Source organism: Epinephelus lanceolatus, chromosome 9 (genome assembly GCF_041903045.1).
Source record: "Epinephelus lanceolatus isolate andai-2023 chromosome 9, ASM4190304v1, whole genome shotgun sequence".
In the NCBI taxonomy this organism is placed as follows: domain Eukaryota; kingdom Metazoa; phylum Chordata; class Actinopteri; order Perciformes; family Serranidae; genus Epinephelus; species Epinephelus lanceolatus.
The window spans coordinates 40,069,690-40,088,911 of NC_135742.1; the positions used below are offsets into that span (position 1 = coordinate 40,069,690).

Genomic DNA, 19,222 nt, shown 5'->3' on the forward strand with positions numbered 1-19,222 from the left:
AGATTATATCAAATATTACTAAATTATTTATTATATTCTGTTCTCATTAATTAATTAACTTAAATTGCTTAAGTTGACTTCCTTTGATGGATGTTAAGAAGAAACTCAACATTTCCTGCAGAGGGGGTTTATTATCATTTTGATATATTTCCCTTTATCAAATAGCTAACAGTACAGAGGCACTAACATTAGGTAAAGACAGTACAGGAAACATGGGAAAAGAGCCAGGGATGACACAAAACTCTGGGGAGGAATCTTGGAGTAATGGCTCTCTGATCCTATATCTATCACGCTACAGGGTCGCTACAAAGTCCCTTCTTTGTGCACATAGAACCAAACAAGAGTGGCATCATGCCACTCAGGTGTGTTTTTTTTTGTTTGTTTGTATTTTTTTTGGAGAGCATGTCAGCACACACACAAGCAAAAGAGTCATAATGGGCATGACATGTAACACAGCAACATTGGCCTCTAGTGTGACATGTGACATATGGCAGCCTTGGCAGCGCTTTATAAAGAATAAAAATTGCACTATCAAGTCGATAATCATTTACCCTCTCCCCTCCTGTGCTTGGAGGGTAAAGAGCTCCTGGACCTCATTGTTATCCCAATTCATGGACATTTTCATCTGCTGTTCTTCTTTGAGTTAGCTGCTAACTGCCATAAGCTACTTATTAAATCTCCCGTGGCGGGTCACACACATAACACGTCAAAACATCACACCCGTCCCACCCATGATCTCTTCTTGCCGGCTGTCCCATTTATACAGATGTTGTTGTGGCACTCCTAACTCTGATGCTGGCTTAAAGGTGAGACAGTTTCATCTATTGCCTACTATTCTGTGCACAGTTTTACAAAAATGATTTGCTCTGTCATGTTTTGTATGAAAGTGACGTTAGACCAAAAGTCTAGAATGAAAACAGTAAAGATAAGATAAAATCATATGACTTGCACAGAAACAGGTTGAAAGGTAAGGGAATGTCTAGTTTTGAATGAAATAAGTAAAATTAAAATAAAATTAAACAGAGAAGACTATGAAAAAGCTACATACAACTGACACATTATACTACCTACCAGCTCAGTGGCCTAGTGGTAGAGTGTCCGCCCTGAGACTGGGAGTTCAGTCCCCGGTGGGGTCATACCAAAGACTATGAAAATGGGAAAAATGCCTCCCTGCTTGGCACTCAGCATCAGGGGTTGGAATTGGGGGGTTAGATCACCACATGATTGATGATGGGTCAATGGGTCAAATGCGGAGAACAAATTTCACACACTCAGGTGTGTGACAATCAGTGGGACTTTAACTTCATACCTTCTAAACGAATTGTGCAAAAGAAATCCAGGAGTGTGCCAGGAGTGTGAATTGACATGCCCATCAAGTCAACAGGTTAACATAGAGAGTGCACTAACAATAAACATCATCACCCGCAAGAGCAGATCAGAAAACACTTTATATTATCATACTAAAATACAACGTATGATAAAATCATACTAAAATGAGATGAAATATATGTTTAGAAAAGGTTCTCTCTGCAGCTGAGGTAAATAAAGTCCACTATCCGAGAACAGACTATAGGTTACCCCTGTTGCTGTATGTATTGACTGTTTGTGTACTAACATAAGTTTCTCATCCAGGGGCCACCCTGTCCCAACTGTCTGATAGTGGCCAGACTCTGAGTGAGGACAGCGGTGTGGATATAGCCGAGGCAGGAGGCCTCAGTAAGGACGGCAGCCCTCGACCTAGCAAGAACCAGCAAGGCCATCTGGAACAGCCAGGGGCCCATGCGCCTCCTCCAGGGTCCACCAGACAAGTAAGGGCTTCACACTGTAATAAATAACTACTTCAAGAAGTCATTAGATGGACCATGTTGTTTGTAGTTTACTCTGAACAACTTCAGAATGTCCTGTCCCAAGGTGACTTACTGTATTAACCCCAAAGACTGTAAAAATAATGGATGTAGCTATTGTAATGTCACCCATTGGTTTGTGGACTTTTTTGGACTGAGAAGCCAAGGACACTATTGGCATTTTATCTCAGGGGTCTGTGGGGCTTGACTTTCGTTTGGAGCCAGCCTTAAATCGCCATTCAATGAGGTGCAGTTTTTTACACTTCCATGTTGGCTTCATTTTTCAATCCCAGAGGTTGCAGCTTGGTGAACCCAAGCGGCAACTGGGGCTTGACCCAAGCAGCAACCAGAAAAAAAATGGAAACATTTTTTTTATATATAATGGAGAGTGCCAAAAACTGCAGTTCCTCAAATAGCCATTTGAGGCTGGCTCCAAAAGCAAGTCAAGCCCCATAGACCCCCATGTTAAACGGCCCAACTTAACAGCAGATATAAACATGTTAACAACCCAGCACAAAAAAACAGATTTAGTCTCTCTAGCCAATTTACCTATTCTTGACAACTGTCTGGGGTTGAATTTTTATATAACTCTTTATATAACTAATTTTTATATAACTCACCTGTTATCAAGGCTTTAAATAATGCATAATTAAGGGTGCGGCTGTTTTGAGTGACAGGTGGGGGGCCATCCATGGACAAGTAGCTACCACAGTGACATTATTGGTTAGGTAAGATAAAGGTTGCGTAACCCTAGATTCACAGCTGCAGCTGTCACTATTTCCAGCTCATGAAAGTTAATGGTAATATTTTGGTCGCCTAAAAAAGTGTTTGTACTGTGGTATTAAAAGACCCTCCAGAGGTTTGGATATTTAGGTTTTCTGGTACGTACATTTTGATAAAATGTTTTTAAATAGTATAATAGTGAATCACAGCTGTAAATGCTCCCTGCGAGCTAAGCTAGCAGCTAGCGTTAGGGTTATATCCACCTTCTGACCCAAATATGGTCCCTTCTGGCTCCAAAAATCCAAGATGGCCAAACTTGAGGTTTCAAAATGGGAGGTCAAAAACCAGTGGATGACAACACGGTTGCGTGGACCATTATTATATACAGTTTATGTGTATCCCAGTGACTTATAAAAATGTGTGACTGCAGCTATCTGAAACACTACTTTTGTTGCTTTTATTTAATACACATCCAATCAAATGAACAGATGAAGAACAAAACATGACAGAAATTAAGTACACTCTGTCCCTGCTTATTTGCCGACAAGGAAAAGATTGTGTTGTGGAGAATCAGAAACATCAAAGCAAGACAAAATGTCAAGAATATGACAATAGTTTAAATCTATTTCTTTGATAGTCAAACTGTATGAAGTATGTTCACTAATATTTTTTGGACTGTCTCAGACCACAGGAATTACATGTACAAATTTTGAAAATGAGTGTAGTTACCCTTTAAGTTCTTAGTATATATGTATGTACATACAGAAAGAGAGAGAGAGAGAGAGAGAGAGAGAGATATTGAATAACAGTAAATTAAATAAGGACTATTTTCTTCCAACGCAAATCAATTTCCATGAGATGTTTGGGATAATCGTGATCCAATTAAATGGTAATGGTTAATACAAATTACAAAAAAATAAAATAGAATAAAGAGGAGAAACTGGTGCAAACTCAAAAACATTAAAGCCGATTATAAAAGAGATGCATTGCACAGATGTTTAAGCACCAAGGCCCCAAAACAGTGATATTTTGGCACTGGCTCAATTCAGAATATAAGAACCTGCAAGTAAGAAGCCTCAGCATTACTCTTTGTCATAATTCATTTGCTAAATAGAACAAAACTGTCTCGGTAACTGTGTGAGTGCACTCATTTAATCTTTCAGAAGTGTCCTTGTTATGAAAAACACAGCACTGTTTATCCACACTATAAACTGTAACTACTGCATAATTTTGAAATGATACTAGGCAAGCTATAAGCTAATTAGATGGCCAGACGGGTGGTATTTATCATCAGAAGTCAGATGGAAAAACAGCAAATAATTACAAAACTGACTTTCAACCAGCTGTAATGTTTGTCCTTGTTTATTATTCCAACAGGCACATTTGGATTCTTCAAATGGGTTTTTAAAAACACACAAGGTCTATTTACAAGTGTTATTTGATCTAGCAGGCCTGCAAACTCATTTGGGATGAATGGAAAACCCACTAGAAGAATTGTATCTTTATAACATGTAAATGAAACACTTGGCTGGAATCTGAGATGAAGAAAGACAGAAAAGATCCACACAATGCAAAGGTTTTTTGTTTGTTTGTTTTTACATGAAAGCTGCAGTGAGTATGTTGCAGATCGTCAAAAGAATATGACAGTGGCACAACCCTTGCCAACACATCCACCTTGTTGTGCAGACATCTGGCTTGTCCCAAATCCATTATATATCCAAATTCAAGGCATGTTTTAAATATTTAATCTATTCACACTGGAGAAGTGACAGTGTATTTGTGTCTATAAATATGTTATTTGATATATGGGGGGTGGGTGCCTTTTGCCCTCATTTAACTGGTTGATTGTGAAGTTTGAGATCTTAGAAATGCACTGCACCTAAATTTCTTGCTCTTGAAAAAGGCATCTGCTGAATGTCCTGTCTTACATTCATCTGAGTGAACTCGCACATCACCATGGCCTAACTGTTCAATTCCCCCAGTTATAGTGGCAAAAAACAGTTTGGGTACCCCAGGTCAAAATTTCTTTTAGTGTGAATTTTAAGAGTAGAAGATAAACTGATTTCATTTAAGATCAGTGTATTAATTTGGATATTACATATTGGAGCATGTCCAGGGTTTTGTTGGGAACCCCGAACAGGACACCATTGCAGTAGTCCAGGCAGGAAGTGATGAAGGAGTAGATGAGTGTTTCTGTTTCAACTGAGTCGGTGAGTGATAGCCGGAGTCTGGAAATGTTTTTCAGGTGGTGGAAAGCAGATTTGGTGACAGATTTGATGTTGGTCTGAAATGAGAGGGTGGAGTCAAGGATCACTCCCAGGTTGCGGACCTCAGCAGATGGTAAGATGGTGGCACTGTCAATGGTTAGGCTTAGATCCCCAACCTTCCCGAGCAGTGCCTTGGGGGCCACAACCATGAACTCTGTCTTGTTGCTGTTCAGTTTGAGTAGATTAGATGTCAACCAGGATTTCGAGGAGGCAATTGATGAGAGACTGAGGGGGCAGATGGGCAGAGGGTTTTGTACAGATGTAGAGCTGGGTGTCGTCGGCAAAAAGAATGAAAGTTGAGACCATGGTGGCGGATGATCTTGCCTAACGGGAGCATGTAAATGTTGAACAGAAGGGTCAGCGGCGATGAGGAGGTCATTGGTGATTTTGATGAGGGCGGTCTCGGTGCTGTGGTGCTTTCGGTAGCCAGACTGGAGGGGTTCATAGAGCTCATGGTTGGACATATGCTGGTGGAGTTGGTCATCAACTGCTCTTTCCAGGATTTTACTGAGAAAGGGAAGGTTGGAGATCGGCCGGTAGTTGCTGAGGTCAGTAGGGTCAAGACCAGGCTTTTTCAAAATGGGGATGACTAAGGCAGTTTTGAAAGTGGTTGGATAGATGCCGGATAACATGGAGGAGTTCAGAATGTCAACAATGATAGGGGAAACGATAGGTAGGGCTGCTTTGACAAGGGCTGTGGGCATGGGGTCCAGAGAGCAGGTGGAGGGCTTGGCCTTGGAGATCAGCTTGGCAACCTGGACGGCATCCACAGGGGAGAAGGTGGAGAAGTGGCATGTGGGGAGGTGTGCAGCAGGAGCAGTGATGGTAGGAACTTGGGTTGTAGGTGGTGCAGGGGAGACAGCCGCTAGGAGCTGCTGGTGGATTGAGTCCACTTTGTCCTGAAAAGAATTCAGGAATTGAGAGCAGAGGTTGTGGGCACCTGGAGGATGAGGGTGGTCAAGGGGGCGAAGAAGGCGGTTGATGGTGGAGAAAAGTTTCCTTGGTTTGAGCTCTCAGACAACTTTAACCAGGGTCTCACACCACAATTAGCTTGTTAGGCCTATGGCTTGTTCACAATCATCATTAGGAAAGGCCAGATGATGCAAATTTCAAAGCTTTATGAATACTCTTGACTCCTGAAACCTTGTCCCAACAATCAGCAGCCATGGGCTCCTCTAAACAGCTGCCTAGCACTCTGAAAACTAAAATAATTGATGCCCACAAAGCAGGAGAAGGCTTTAGGCAGATAGCGTTAAAGTGTTTTCAGGTATGTATCCTCAGTTCGTAATGTAATTAAGAAATAGCAGGTGCTGAGGAAGTAGAAGATGAACTGATCTCCAAAATGCGTGAAATTAAAGATGAAACATGATTTCAACATTTTAAGCAAGATCAGTGTATGTTTTTTGTTTTGTACAAAGTCAGAGTGAAAAAAAGAAAAGGAGCACTATGAAAACGTTTGGGCACCCCAAGACATTTGCGCTCTCAGACAGCTTTTACCAGGGTAGCTGTTTCCTCAGTTGGTAATGTAATTAAGAAATGGTGTTAATTGGAGCTGTGGAGGTCAAGTTGAGGTCTGGAAGACCATAAAGATTTGGAGAGGTGGTGCCCTGTTCTATTGTGCAGTGACACCTGTACAAATATGACCTCCATGGAAGAGTCATCAGAAGGAAACCTTTCCTGCATCCTTACCACAAAATTCAGCATTAGAAGTTTGCAAAGGAATGTCTAAACAAGCCTGATGCTCTCTGGCTACAAGTCCTGTGGACTGATGAAGTTAAAATTTAAAAAGTTGAAATCGAACTTTTTAGACGCAATCAACCACCACACCATCTGTAAAAACGTTGAAGATGAAGAGAGGATGGCTTCTACAACAGGACTATGATCCAAAACACACCTCGAAATCCAAAATGGACTACCTCAAGAGGCACAAGCTGAAGGTTTTGCCACTGTATTCACAGTCCCCCGACCTAAACATCATTAAAAATCTGTGGATAGGGGCGGCGGTGGCTTAGTGGTAGAGCAGGCACCCCATGTACAAGGCTTTTGCCGCAGCGGCCCGGGTTCGAATCCAGCCTGTGGCCCTTTGCTGCATGTCATCCCCCCCTCTCTCTCTCTCCCCCCTCCATGCTTACCTGTCCTGTCCATTAAAGGCAAAATGGCCAAAAAAAAAAATCTTTAAAAAAAAATCTGTGGATAGACCTAAAAAGAGCAGTGAATGCAAGACGATCCAAGAATCTCACAGAGCTAGAAGCCTTTTGCAGAAAGAATGGATGAAAGTCTCCCCCAACAAGAACTGAAAGAGTTCAGTGGTGTTCATTATGTCTTTAGTTTATGATAATGACTTTAGTTGTTCTTTTATCTCAGACATGTCAAGGTATGTAATATCTAGGCCTGGGACAGTCAGCGATCAAATCGTATATTGGCGATTTTAGGGTTGCCAGGCAATTTGCTGGATATCAAGGTGATTTTGGGAAAAAAAAAAAACAAACGGCGCTCTACCATGCATTAAGAGATGTTTTTTGGGGAAATACATGACGGTCAGAGAAGCCCCGTTTACAGACAGACCTACAATCCATCTCCTCTCCTCTCCTCTCCTCTCTCTCTTCTCAGCGGAGGGTGCCCTGTCAGCCCTGCGCTGACAGTGACAGGGCGCATCTCTTTGATCCGAAGTGACACAGCCCGTTTGCTCATACTTCGGGGTCGTTCAATAGAGTAATTGCAAATAAATATTGTTTTAATGTGTAACTACTGAAATGTTCACAAGGGCTTTCATAAATTCCTATAATGTTGCGGCACTGCCGCCTTTTCAGGTTAAAAGTTAATGACAGCGACTTGAAGTGAGGAGGAGCAATACGTAACCAGCGCAGTGTCGGTACCGACACTGCTGAACTGACAAGCCGGAGACGCTCACTTTTGCATGTGATGCAAAATATTACAATAACATCATTATAACACATAAAATATAAAAATGCGGTGGTAGGCCTAGGCTATAGCCTGTATCTTTTAGTCTATTGCATTTAAGTTCCTACCATGTTGTTGTGTCCTTCGGCTCACCTCTGGCATCTGGGATAAACCCAAAAAACTCCCAAATTGGAGATGTGGCGTTTTTCTTTGCCACCAAAGCCACAGCGGTGTCAGTGATGGCTGACTGGTAGTGATCGACGTAAGAGACGTGCCAAGGCCGTAACCCCCCACGTGCCAAGGACGAAAAACGCCAGCACTCTCAAATGTCCTTTTGACATTTGAGAGTGCTGGCGTTTTTCCCTTTTTCCCAAACTTTTGCTTCAGGCCGTTTTCCTTTTTTGTTATTTTGAAACTGTAAAAGATTTAAATTTAAAAAAAAGTAATCTTGCTTAAAATATTAAAGAAATGTGTCATCTTGACCTTTTTGCCTTTTGGAAATCAGGTCATCTTTTTCTTACACAGTAAATAAAATTTTGACTGGGGGTGCCCAAACTTTTTCATGCCACTGTACATTTCACTTAGTCAGTGGTCTGTTTGATTGACAGAAACCACCCAGCATTCATCACTGAATTCGCAGCTGCCCACCTTCAAACTATTCTGATTGGCCACTTCTAAACTATGATTTGGGAAATTAGCAGAGCTCATCTTTTCAATGTAGCGAGGTTAAGGTCAGATCTATATAGGACACTAAATGCCTAAAACATGATAATATCAGTTTGTATAGATATATTTCTTTTTTTTTTTTTTACAAATTACTTGTATTTTTTTTTTGTATTGTATTTCTGATACATTTGCTAAGCAAGTATATGTTATATATACCAATATATTTTTGAATGTATTTGTGTCCATCTCTGTTCATGGTGTACACATGTAAAGTGACAGAAGTAGTTGTATGAGGAATGAAGTTAAAGTCCTGCCTACCTCCACACTTCCAAACACCTGACCAATCATTGTATAAAGGTGTGGTTCCATCCAATTTTGCTAAAAGGTGATGAGTTTGCAGGTTTGATCTACATCTACAAAATTTTGAAATGGAGACACTGTAAAGATCAACCTTGCTCTCAAATGCTTTTGTGTCTGACTCCTGTGTCTCAGCAGACAAGCTCACCGGTCCCAGTGCCCACTGCTACCTTGGTACGAGTGGTGAAAAACGCCAACACACTTGGCATTGCTATAGAGGGGGGTGCCAACACACGCCAACCTTTGCCGCGCATAGTCACCATTCAGGTGAGACAATGATACAATAGGGTTTTGCTGATTTATGGTTGGAAGCCATTGTTTTGTGTTCAGTCTTGTCTTTTATAAACTACTGTGTAAGCCTTGAATTGAAAATTGTGCAGGGAAAATGTTTACTCCAGAGTATTAACATTGTCCTTTCGGCTTTAATAGAAAATCTGTCTTCATTCAGCATCTGATTATTAGCTTGCATTTGTTTTGCACAGACAGCGTTCCTAAGCAATCTGCAAACACAAGTCTTCTCAGACACCTTTCACATTCTGTTAAGTCGAAAAATGTACAAAGAAAGCAAAATGGTACATTTCCAAAGCAGAAGTGTTCTATATGGGCTGAGAGTGAGAGGTGATAACATCAGCCACAATTGCTGCATGATTTATAGCCTTGGGCACCTCAGCAGTACCCTCACCCTCCCACCACCAACCCACTGGCTCTTTTGTAAGAAGCGCTTGAGGAGTTTTTCTTGTCTGTGCAGTGATTTTCATAACAGTGACTCCTTTCACCTGCCTCTATTAGTCTCAGACAGTGGAGAACATTGAATGTCAGTCAGTATGCTGATGACCCTCATAGTCATTTAGCAGCTTGTCAGATAGCATCCCCTATAATCAGTGTGACATTGCACATTCAGCCAGTTATATTCCTGTGAAATTAAGGGGCTGTAATCTAATTACACTCACATTCTGAAAGGCTGCACACAGTCATTGGAATCACTGTTGGTGTTGAAGAGACTAAAGTGTTGATTTATCTGTTTTTAGCCCTTTATAAAATCAGTTACTGTAGGTTGAAAGAGGAGTTGAAAGAGTTGGCAGGTGGCTAAGAGGTGAGGACCCTAACAATACGTACACACAATCCGCCTGAAATAAAACCTCCTCAGTAAATCACGTCCTGTGCTGTATTTTGAAGAGAAAAGGGTACTTAAAGGGAGATGTTTATGTTTCTTTGTGCAGTAAGAGAGTACTCCACAAATGAAGCATGGTATTCCAATAGCATTGTAAAATCCACAGTGGACAATTTTAACAAAAGGTATCAAAATTTGTGAGGCAGAACCAGAGATGTCGTCTTTTCTTTTCCATGCACTCTTGCTCCTTGTCAGACTTCACAAAGCTCCCTTTTGTCATGGCCAGTGAACACAGGTAACAAGAGAAGGATCCTAACGCAGACAAAGCAGGCAGACTGGATCAGTTCTCTGATTTAATAGACAAGATACATATGCTTACGGAGTCACAAAGAAGGCAAGGGTTAAACGAAGAAGACAGCCCAAAAGCAAAAAATGAAAAATGGTCGGCCTGAGGACTGAACGGCCAAGGAACAGGAGACCTCTAGCGGACGGCATGGGAACTCAATTAAGGCAGAGCAGGAGACCTGAGGTGAATGGCCTACAGGGCTCAACAGGATTGGAGTCACTCAGTAGGATGGCCAGACATCAGGACCAATGAGTGACGCAGTCCACTGGAGATCTTTGGGGTCTCGCTGGGCGTTGGTGGAGGAAGACAACTGAACTGGCAGGGCGTTGGCAAAGCTGGCCAACTGAGGCTAATGATCTGCTGCTGGAGATGGCTGACTAAGGGTCTGGAAGATCTGGCAGAGCGTTAGAGATGGCAAGCTGGGGTTCAGGCCAGATATCTGAAGGGGAAACCAACTAGACTCTTTTGGCACTGTGCAGCTGAGATACTCAAGTGCTGGGCAGCTGAGACAGCCAATGGCACCAGGGGCCTTGAAAACCATGCCCTCTTCTGGGGATTCCATAGCCCCCCTGAAATGGCAGGGCAAGTCCCTTGAAATATTGCCACTTGACATCAGGGTTGCTCCTCAGCTACCTCAGCTCAACAAGGTTGAGGCAGTTGGCATTTGAATTGCATTTTATACTTACAGTATAGCCAAAAATGTTGTAGCCTGACAACAGCAGACCAAATCAAAAAAAGGAAGTTAGTATGAAACCTCCTAGGTGCATTATCTTAGGTGAAGTATCAAAGACCATAGACCAAAATACTTCTGGATGCATTTGATAGATGATCTTCAACCAATCAAAGCAACAAAACATGATGTATTGCACTGTTGAGCCACAAGCCTTTTCTTGGTAAGGTTTACAAAAAGAGTTGGTTGACATTAAAGTTAGTGGATCTCTGCCAGAAATGGCTTTCTGGTAGAAAGCACCACATGCACGCAACGCTGAGCATAAATGTTTTCAAATATTAACAGACTACAGCGTGCAGAGATAAGCTGTGTTGGTGTAGCATCAATGTCTTTGTGAACAGGGTTGCTGTTTTGCCATCAGAATTTGAAATCCAGTACGTAAAAAAAAAAAAAAAAAAAAAAAAAGCTCCAAATCAGCTACAGCCATCTTGGGTGTTTTTTTTCTTAACCAAGTTAGGTTAATTCTCTTGGTAATGTCACCAGCAAGAGGGCATGAGATTAAAGCAAATGTGTTATGAAAGGTAATATTATTTGTTTAGCCACTGAGCTCTTTAGCAGAAACAGTTCATAATTGTTTGTGTTATGGTTCGCTAGCACACAGTAAATATCCTTTGCTCTTTCATTATTGGGTTTAGGGATGTCACGATACTAAAAATTCAGTAGTCTGTGCCGATACCAGTAGAATTGCATGATACTCGATACCAAAGTCAAAACGACGGTAAAAAAAAAAAAATCCTAAGATCCCATGTACAAGAAGTACTTTATTAAAGTATTTGCATATAAAATAATATTTCTATCAACAGATTGATATTACTTATATTTTTTCTTTTTCTCTTTTCCTCTTTACCTATTTTTTGTTGTAAAAAACATTGATCAACATCCGCAGTAAACTCAATAAACTATTTAAATATTTACTATTTAAATCACGCTGACAGCATTTGAGCCGACCACAAGAATGTGTGGAATTTCGTTGGTTTCATTTATTGTTTGTCCTGTCCTGGTGTAAACAGCGTTTTTTGAGATCCGTGGTCCAGTTGTGGAAACATCAAATGTCCCAGTACAATAAATCAAATGCACCACAACCACTGTGTTTCAGAAGTAGACGTGCATGCGCAGTCACGTACTGCTGAGAGTGAAATCCCTGATCATTACCTCACACACACAGCTGTTCTCTGTGTTGTTGAAATTAAACAAAATAATATGGAAGATATCTGCTTATTATGCTACTGATTTTAATTGGGATATTTTTTGATGAACTGAATGACATTTAAGGGAGTGCTGCACATCTCGAAGGCTGGGCTCATAGGAGACCACCGGACTCTCCCCCAGGGGAGGGGCTGAGGGAGCGAGGGAGATGTCCAGAGTCCGGACAAAGCTCCGCACAGAGCACGGATGGTTCAGAAGCAATTCAGAATGAGTTAAAAGCAATTAATAAACAGACAAAGTGGTGTTTAAAACTGCATATATTGCTAGCAGATCTATTTTCTGGCCTAAAGTGCGAGTACAAGGTCCACACACACATCCAAACCACAAAAAAGGGCAGGTGCTGAGCCAAAAAAAAAACATAGAATGCAAAGAAGAAACAGCTTGCACACCGCAGGGCTCCAATGTTCAGTCCATTTATTAGCACCGTGTGCAGCAGAGAAATAGAAGAAACGTTTCGAGCAAGACGCTCTTTGGCAGACTACTAGTCTGACTGAACATTGGAGCCCTCCGGTGTGAGAGCTGTTTCTTCTTTGCTGGCCTAAAGTGCGGCCGTGACTGGTTCTGAATGTGGGCTTTAGCAGGCAGCTGTTCTCTCTTCTTCCTCGTCACCCCCTCGCTCTGAATGTAGGCATGGGCTGTAACGCTCTATGGCGTATACTGCCCCAATCAGTTCTGGAAGAGTCATAGCACCGATTCCTACGCTGGTATTGGTTCTTCTGGTTTTTCAAAAAATGAGTAGCGCTGGGTTTTTTCATCATGGTATTGCGAGTATCGGTTCTCATGACATCACTAATTTGGTTGTGTTGTTAATGTACTAACTGGCTAATTAGCATCTTGAATCTGTCCTGTTGGTCTTCTGGTATTGAATACAGACTCTGCCGCTTGCTGTTATGGTGACATATTTCCTCCCACACAGGCACAGAATGTACATGCTTGTCAGCCACTTGTTGTAGTTTTGACGGTGTGTTCAAGTGCAACTCTTTGGCCGAGACACAGGCAACAAAACAGTCGGCCTTTGTTGCCACTAGTTCTGTGATGTTGGTTTGGTATGTTTGGGCCTCATGGTGCTAGAAGTTTGTTGAAGTAGAGGGCTAGTAGTAGTCAGTGAACTACTGAACCTGGCAAGCTGACCACTAACTGATTAGCCACCTGAGAAAATGCAAGCGTTGATCACAATACAGTAGCTCAGTACTATAGCTGCCTTCCGATGTTAGTCAGCTGCAGCACATTTAACAGATTAAAAGCATAGCTGCTAACATTAGCATCAGTCAGTTGAGATGCTAAATGTTGTGGGCCTTGCTTTTCAACACTGCTGTCTGTTCTTGGCTTGTCAACTAGTTAAAAGTGCAAGTTTGTTCACGCTGTGTCTCTGCGTCTCTCTTGGCTTGGCTGTCAATCAAACACATACACTGGGCCAACCAATCAGGAGGATTCACCCCCAAAGTGGGGAAGCCACCAAGTTTCTGAGCTTATTATGCTTGTTTTTATTTTGAATTTATATGAGCAGACTAAACACACAACAACAGAAAATATGCATGCTTACTTAATAACCTTGTTCATGGTGTGTGATCAGGCCTGGTTTTGCTTGGCTGGAGCAGCTGGTCAGTGCCGTCTGCCTCTTGACACCTTCAGAAGCATCTTCAGTGTTGACAAGCACTTTGATGCTTGACCAAAAAGTGTCGATGCGTAGCTGATAGTAGAAAAACTATGGATGTGTTTGGAAATCAAATGTTTGGCATCAAAACTTGGTCCAGTTTCCAGCACTCAGACGTGAGCAGAGAATCTTCTGATTCATGACTCATGGTACTCATCAAATCTCAGATCCTTGTCTGTGTTTAAAGCTGACCAATCTCTTTTCCTGTCATTTCTTTGAAACATAAATGTTACATATTAGTGTAACTGAACTGTTGTAACTAAACAGAACACTGACGTTGCCTATTGAGGTGCTTGAAACCCTTTAATGCATTTGGGCTTTACTAGAGGAAGCTACCATTATGACCTCAGCCTTGTCCTCTGGGCCACGAGGAACTGTTGCACTGAAGCAACTCGGGGTTAATGCCGTGCTCGTAGGCATATTAGTGATGGTTGTAGAAGCAGTTGGAAGTGTGTCTGATTAATTACGCCACTCCGAGTTTCTTGGCCAGTCTGCTGAATTAAAATTCATTATTATTGGCCTGTATGCCCTGCAGTGATGTTTTCAGCGGCTACTACAGCTGCATAATTGAATGTCACAGCTAATAAACCTGTTTAACTCGGAGGATTAAATTGAATCAGGCAACATTGGCAGATGTCCTGTTTGTCCTAAGTGGAGGTACGATCAATGAATGGATGGATGGATTAACCCTGTGGCTCTGTCAGAAGAAACACAAGTGGTCATGTAACACCACAGACACACACACAAGCACACACACGCATATGTGTGTGTGTACACATATACACAGAGGCACACATACAGAATTCCTCCCGACAAATGACTCATCCCAGCCAAATTCTCCATTTTCTTCAATAGCTAACAAATCTTTAAAATGTCAAGTATAAAATCAGCACATCACGTTAACTACATGTCTTTTTAAATACATCTAGAGTACAGGAATTAAAGAAAAATATGTGTTTTTCAAGTAGGAACTAGGAAGGACTGTGATGCAGAAATTGTACTGACAATCTGAGTATTTTAAAGCAGCATTAATTTGGTATGTATTGGTCACTTGAGGTCAGTGGAATAAGCTAAAAACAAATAGCTCTATAGCAGCTTTTCTGTCAGCTGGCAGGTAGTGTGTAGTGAGTATGTAATTGTTTTTCACTGAAAACAGTGTGAAGTGCAAAATTTATGGGGCAGTGAAACCAAAACTGTGACTATTGTAATTATATTATTTGAGGAAGTGTCGTAAGGTTGTTTACATTGGGCCCCAATGCATGGTATGATGACGGGCCCTGAGGCATGTTAGTTACTTGTTATGCACTTAAACTAGCTACGATATAATCTTATGGTCACGTGATCAGATAGAGGCTTGACATTGGATAACATCAATATACATGTCACCCAAAAATCATCATCGCATATTTCTTAGGTGGCAATATGAATTACTCATAAGGGCTCGCTTTCTGCCCAACATATAGTTAGAGGGCCCACTCTCTATGGGCCCCTTCACCCCATGGGCCAGTATTGTTGAAAGAAGCCTAAGAACCAAGTATTCCATTGCCAGTGACAGCTTCACTGTCATAATTGTGCACATGACAATACAGAACTTGAACTTTATTGTACCAGGTGTATTGGAGCTGAATAGTAGAAATTTAAATCTTGGTATTTCCTAAGAATTCACAACAAAATCTATTATACCTGCAGGAAGAAAGAGTTTCCAGCATTTGTGCTCATGTGATCATGTATCAAAGACCATCATATGTATCCAAACAAGATGCTATCTCCATACCCTTTAAAGGCACAGACACACAAAATCAACTTCAAAGAACTAGGGGCAACAAAAGCCATCTGTTGCATAGCCTAACGTCACTTGTGTCCCAGCTAAAAATTTGCACATAAACACACCACAAGACAACAGCCAACAGCCAACCAGCATGTACGTACTGTGACTGTGTGACAGGAAATAACTCTCCTCAAAATCAGACAATTTGTCATTCAAAAAGGTAAGACCATCATGACGCTAGTTAGCCAGTTAGCACATTAACAACACAGTCAAATGTTGAAAGAACAGAGCATAGTACCATTTGCCAGTGAACAGTAACAAAAACCATCACAAAAAATAATCTTACCTTATGTTACAAGTTTGTTTTGATCTCACTCCCTTTTAAATTCAGCTCTTTGTTTACTTTCCTCACTTCCATTTATCTTCTCGTGCACTGTGATGAACAGTCAATCAGAGTGTTTTGATTCGCCGACAGGGTCTGACAGCACTGACACTTATTCACCATGCTGAATCAACCAAAAAAAAGCAGACAGGGGCCAATGAGGGTCAACGGTGTGTGACACACTGCATTGACTAGGGTGACAGAAGCTCATAGACGGCCCAACATTGACCACTTACCGCTTGTCAGCTGAGTATATCAGAGCCTTTAAAGCTACTGTTGCAGCTCAAGTGTGACATTGATATGCCCTTATTACAGAAATATAACCAGATCTTTTCAGCTGCAGTGGTTTCTTCCAATTATTTTTTGCTGAGACAGCAGCTGGACTATATCCAGCTGTATGGCAAACTATATTTTTAGCCTAAGTGTGAATAAAGCAGGGAGCAAAATCTTTAAATGAAAACCATGTAGTCTGGGCCTAGGAGGAGTGCAGAGGAGCATTCAACAAGCAGGCCTGTTGCCAGGATTTTAGAAATACTATGGGCACAGGTCCAACATCCACCAGCATAACCCTATCCACTGTAAATAATATTAAAAAAAAACGTGTGTTTAATTTTTTTAAATTTTATGTATTAATCTAACAACCACATTATAGATTCTGTATAGTTTCATCTCTCCATACAATGGTTTAAATGTTGTTTTAATGCTCTCTCGCACAATGCCCAGATATAATTCTGATGTTGAAATGTTTTGCACTAAAGCATCACCAAGTCAAATTTCTTGTAAGTGCAAGTAACTTGGCAATAATTCTGATTCAGGAAAAATGCTGTTCTATTTCTGCCATTTTTTGGCTTAATTTAAGGAATTTGGCTCCAGAAAATACAATATACAATATAATACAAAAAAAAAAATCAACTCTTCATTTATTTGCAACCACAAATTCCCACAGACACTGCCTGTCCTCTATGGGAATATGGTAATAATTTTAATAATAATTTATTTGTATACCACTTTTTAAAACATTCAATGCCCTACACATTAGGGCTGCTCGGTTATGGAAAAAAATCCTAATCATGATTATTTTGGTCAAAATTGAAATCACGATTATGCAAATGATTATGCGGCGCATGTGATGACTTATATTGTTTACACGACGTAATGTCATTTCTGTCTCTAAATGGTCGCGCGTTTACAATTCTCCTCTGCTCTCTGTGTCGCGCACGGCGGAGTTCGGCCCAATGCGCGCGCACGCACACACACACACACACACACACACATACAAACATACAAACCAACCTCTCTCGCTTTCCCTCTGCCATCTGCCAAACTGTTTTTGAAATCTTCTTATTCGTAGTTCACCTACTTGACTGGCTGGTGGAATGAATAGAGGAGAGGAGGGGAGGGGGCGGTATTGCGCATGCGCAGCTTCCATAGAAGACAAAATAACATCTCCAGGTGTCCACCAAGAATTGTTTACCCTCGATTTCATTAATTTTGAAATCGTTTGACCTCAAAATTCGTAAAAAATCATAATCGCGATCACCAGACGATTAATTGCACAGCCTTACTTCACATATAGACAAAATTACCCACATACAGATACAAATATACACACACATACATACATACATACATACATACATACACAACAACATACATACCTACCTACATGCAGGGAAGAGTAAAATCTCACAGCCAACAAAATAAAGACAAATTGAGGGTGCTTATAAAAAATGAACTTACCAAAGATTCAGCCATTCTGATTGAAAAGGGAAGGCTTTTCCACAGATTTGGAGTTACAGCCGAAAAATGGGAAGGTCATCTCTGAATTTAAAAAAGAATGAGGAACAGCTAAAAGGCCTTGATCAGAAGATCGGACTTGTCTACAGCTAGTATAGGCAGCTCTCAGCAGCTCTGCTATATATGCAGGGGCCAGGCCATGCAAGGTCTTGTATGTAATTAGTAAAAGTATACAATAAATGCTGTGTTTTACTGGAAGCCAATGAAGGGAGGCAAGAACTGGGGTGATGTCGGACTGATGACTGGTTTTTGTTAAAAGCCTAACTGCTGCATTTTGTATTAGCTGAAGACGAGTTGCAGAGATGCATGAAAAATGCAAGTTAAGAGGGAGTTACAGTAGTGTAAGTGAGAAAAGATTAAGGTATGCACTTGGAGTTCCAAGTTTGTCACTGATAATAGAGGTTTGATTTTGGCAATATTTATCATTTATTAGAGTCAAGACTTAATGAGTTTAGCTCTAAGTTCAAATGATGGTCAAAATTATACCAAGATTCTTAAAGGTGGTCTTTAAGTAATCAATTAGGGGACCAATATAGTAAGTGACCTCCTTAGTAAAGTAATTGGGGCCAATCGCAGAGACCTCAATGAAGTAAAGCTGTGTGTCATCAGCATAGCAATGGTAAGAGATACCATGTGAGAAGTTTAGCAGATTGTGCAGAAGTAGCATGTATTATGAATATGTCATTTGTTGGAGCGGTCTTCTTAATTGTGTCAAAACATTGTTTGTCTTTTCTCCTCCCTTCTCCTGATGTTCCTGTTGACAGAAAGGAGGCTCAGCTCATAACAGCGGTCAGCTGAAGGTGGGTCACGTTATCCTGGAGGTCAATGGCATTCCCCTGAGAGGACGGGAGCACAAGGATGCTGCCCAGATTATAGCCGAGGCCTTCAAGACCAAGGAGAAGGACCACATTGACTTCCTGGTGGTTGAGCCAGGACTTTAGTATGAGGACTCTGCACTTTATGCGGGTTGGCTGAAGAGGACAATGTTTTCCTGCTTTTAGGAAACTGTATGAACTTCACATGATGTTGTCCTATAATCATGGCCCTCATTTTGTTTGCAGGGAGAGGATTGGTAAAAGATATTTGTTAACTGCACCCTACTGAGATTTGCACAATTTAAATTTAGAAAATGATAATATAATTAATATCTGCCATAAAAGTCATACATGCATCAAATGATATTTGCATCAGTTTCATTAGTCTTCAAACCCTGAAACCCTGAACCAGGAGGACTGGGTTAGTACTGATATTGTGGTTGTCACACCCAGTAATATCAAAAACAGCCAATTGTCTTACAGTCAGGAAGTCAGTGTTCAAGTGTCTTGTATTTTTTGTTCTTGCGACAATTTTTGGAGAGGCAGTGCTGCTCTGGAGGCAGATGTAGCTCTTAAAGGATAAATTGGTTAAATTCTAGCAAGGACCTTATCTTTTTCATTTTCATCTCTGTCACCAAGAATAACATTGTACTCT

General features: G+C 41.1%; 1 protein-coding gene across 2 annotated transcripts in view; it reads left to right on the forward strand.

The window, feature by feature from the left end:
• whrnb (whirlin b) overlaps positions 1-18,957 on the forward strand; it is a 144,218-nt gene extending 125,261 nt beyond the window's left edge. The window contains exons 10-12 of one of the 2 annotated variants that reach the window (XM_033618525.2): positions 1,633-1,808; positions 8,897-9,025; positions 18,517-18,957. In XM_033618525.2, coding sequence (XP_033474416.2) covers positions 1,633-1,808; positions 8,897-9,025; positions 18,517-18,693 — 482 coding nt within the window. In that variant the 3' untranslated portion in view covers positions 18,694-18,957. Of the gene's footprint in view, positions 1-1,632; positions 1,809-8,893; positions 9,026-18,516 lie in introns of both variants that reach the window. The other variant, XM_033618524.2, reaches the window with a different exon arrangement.
• Positions 18,958-19,222: the final 265 nt, after the last annotated feature.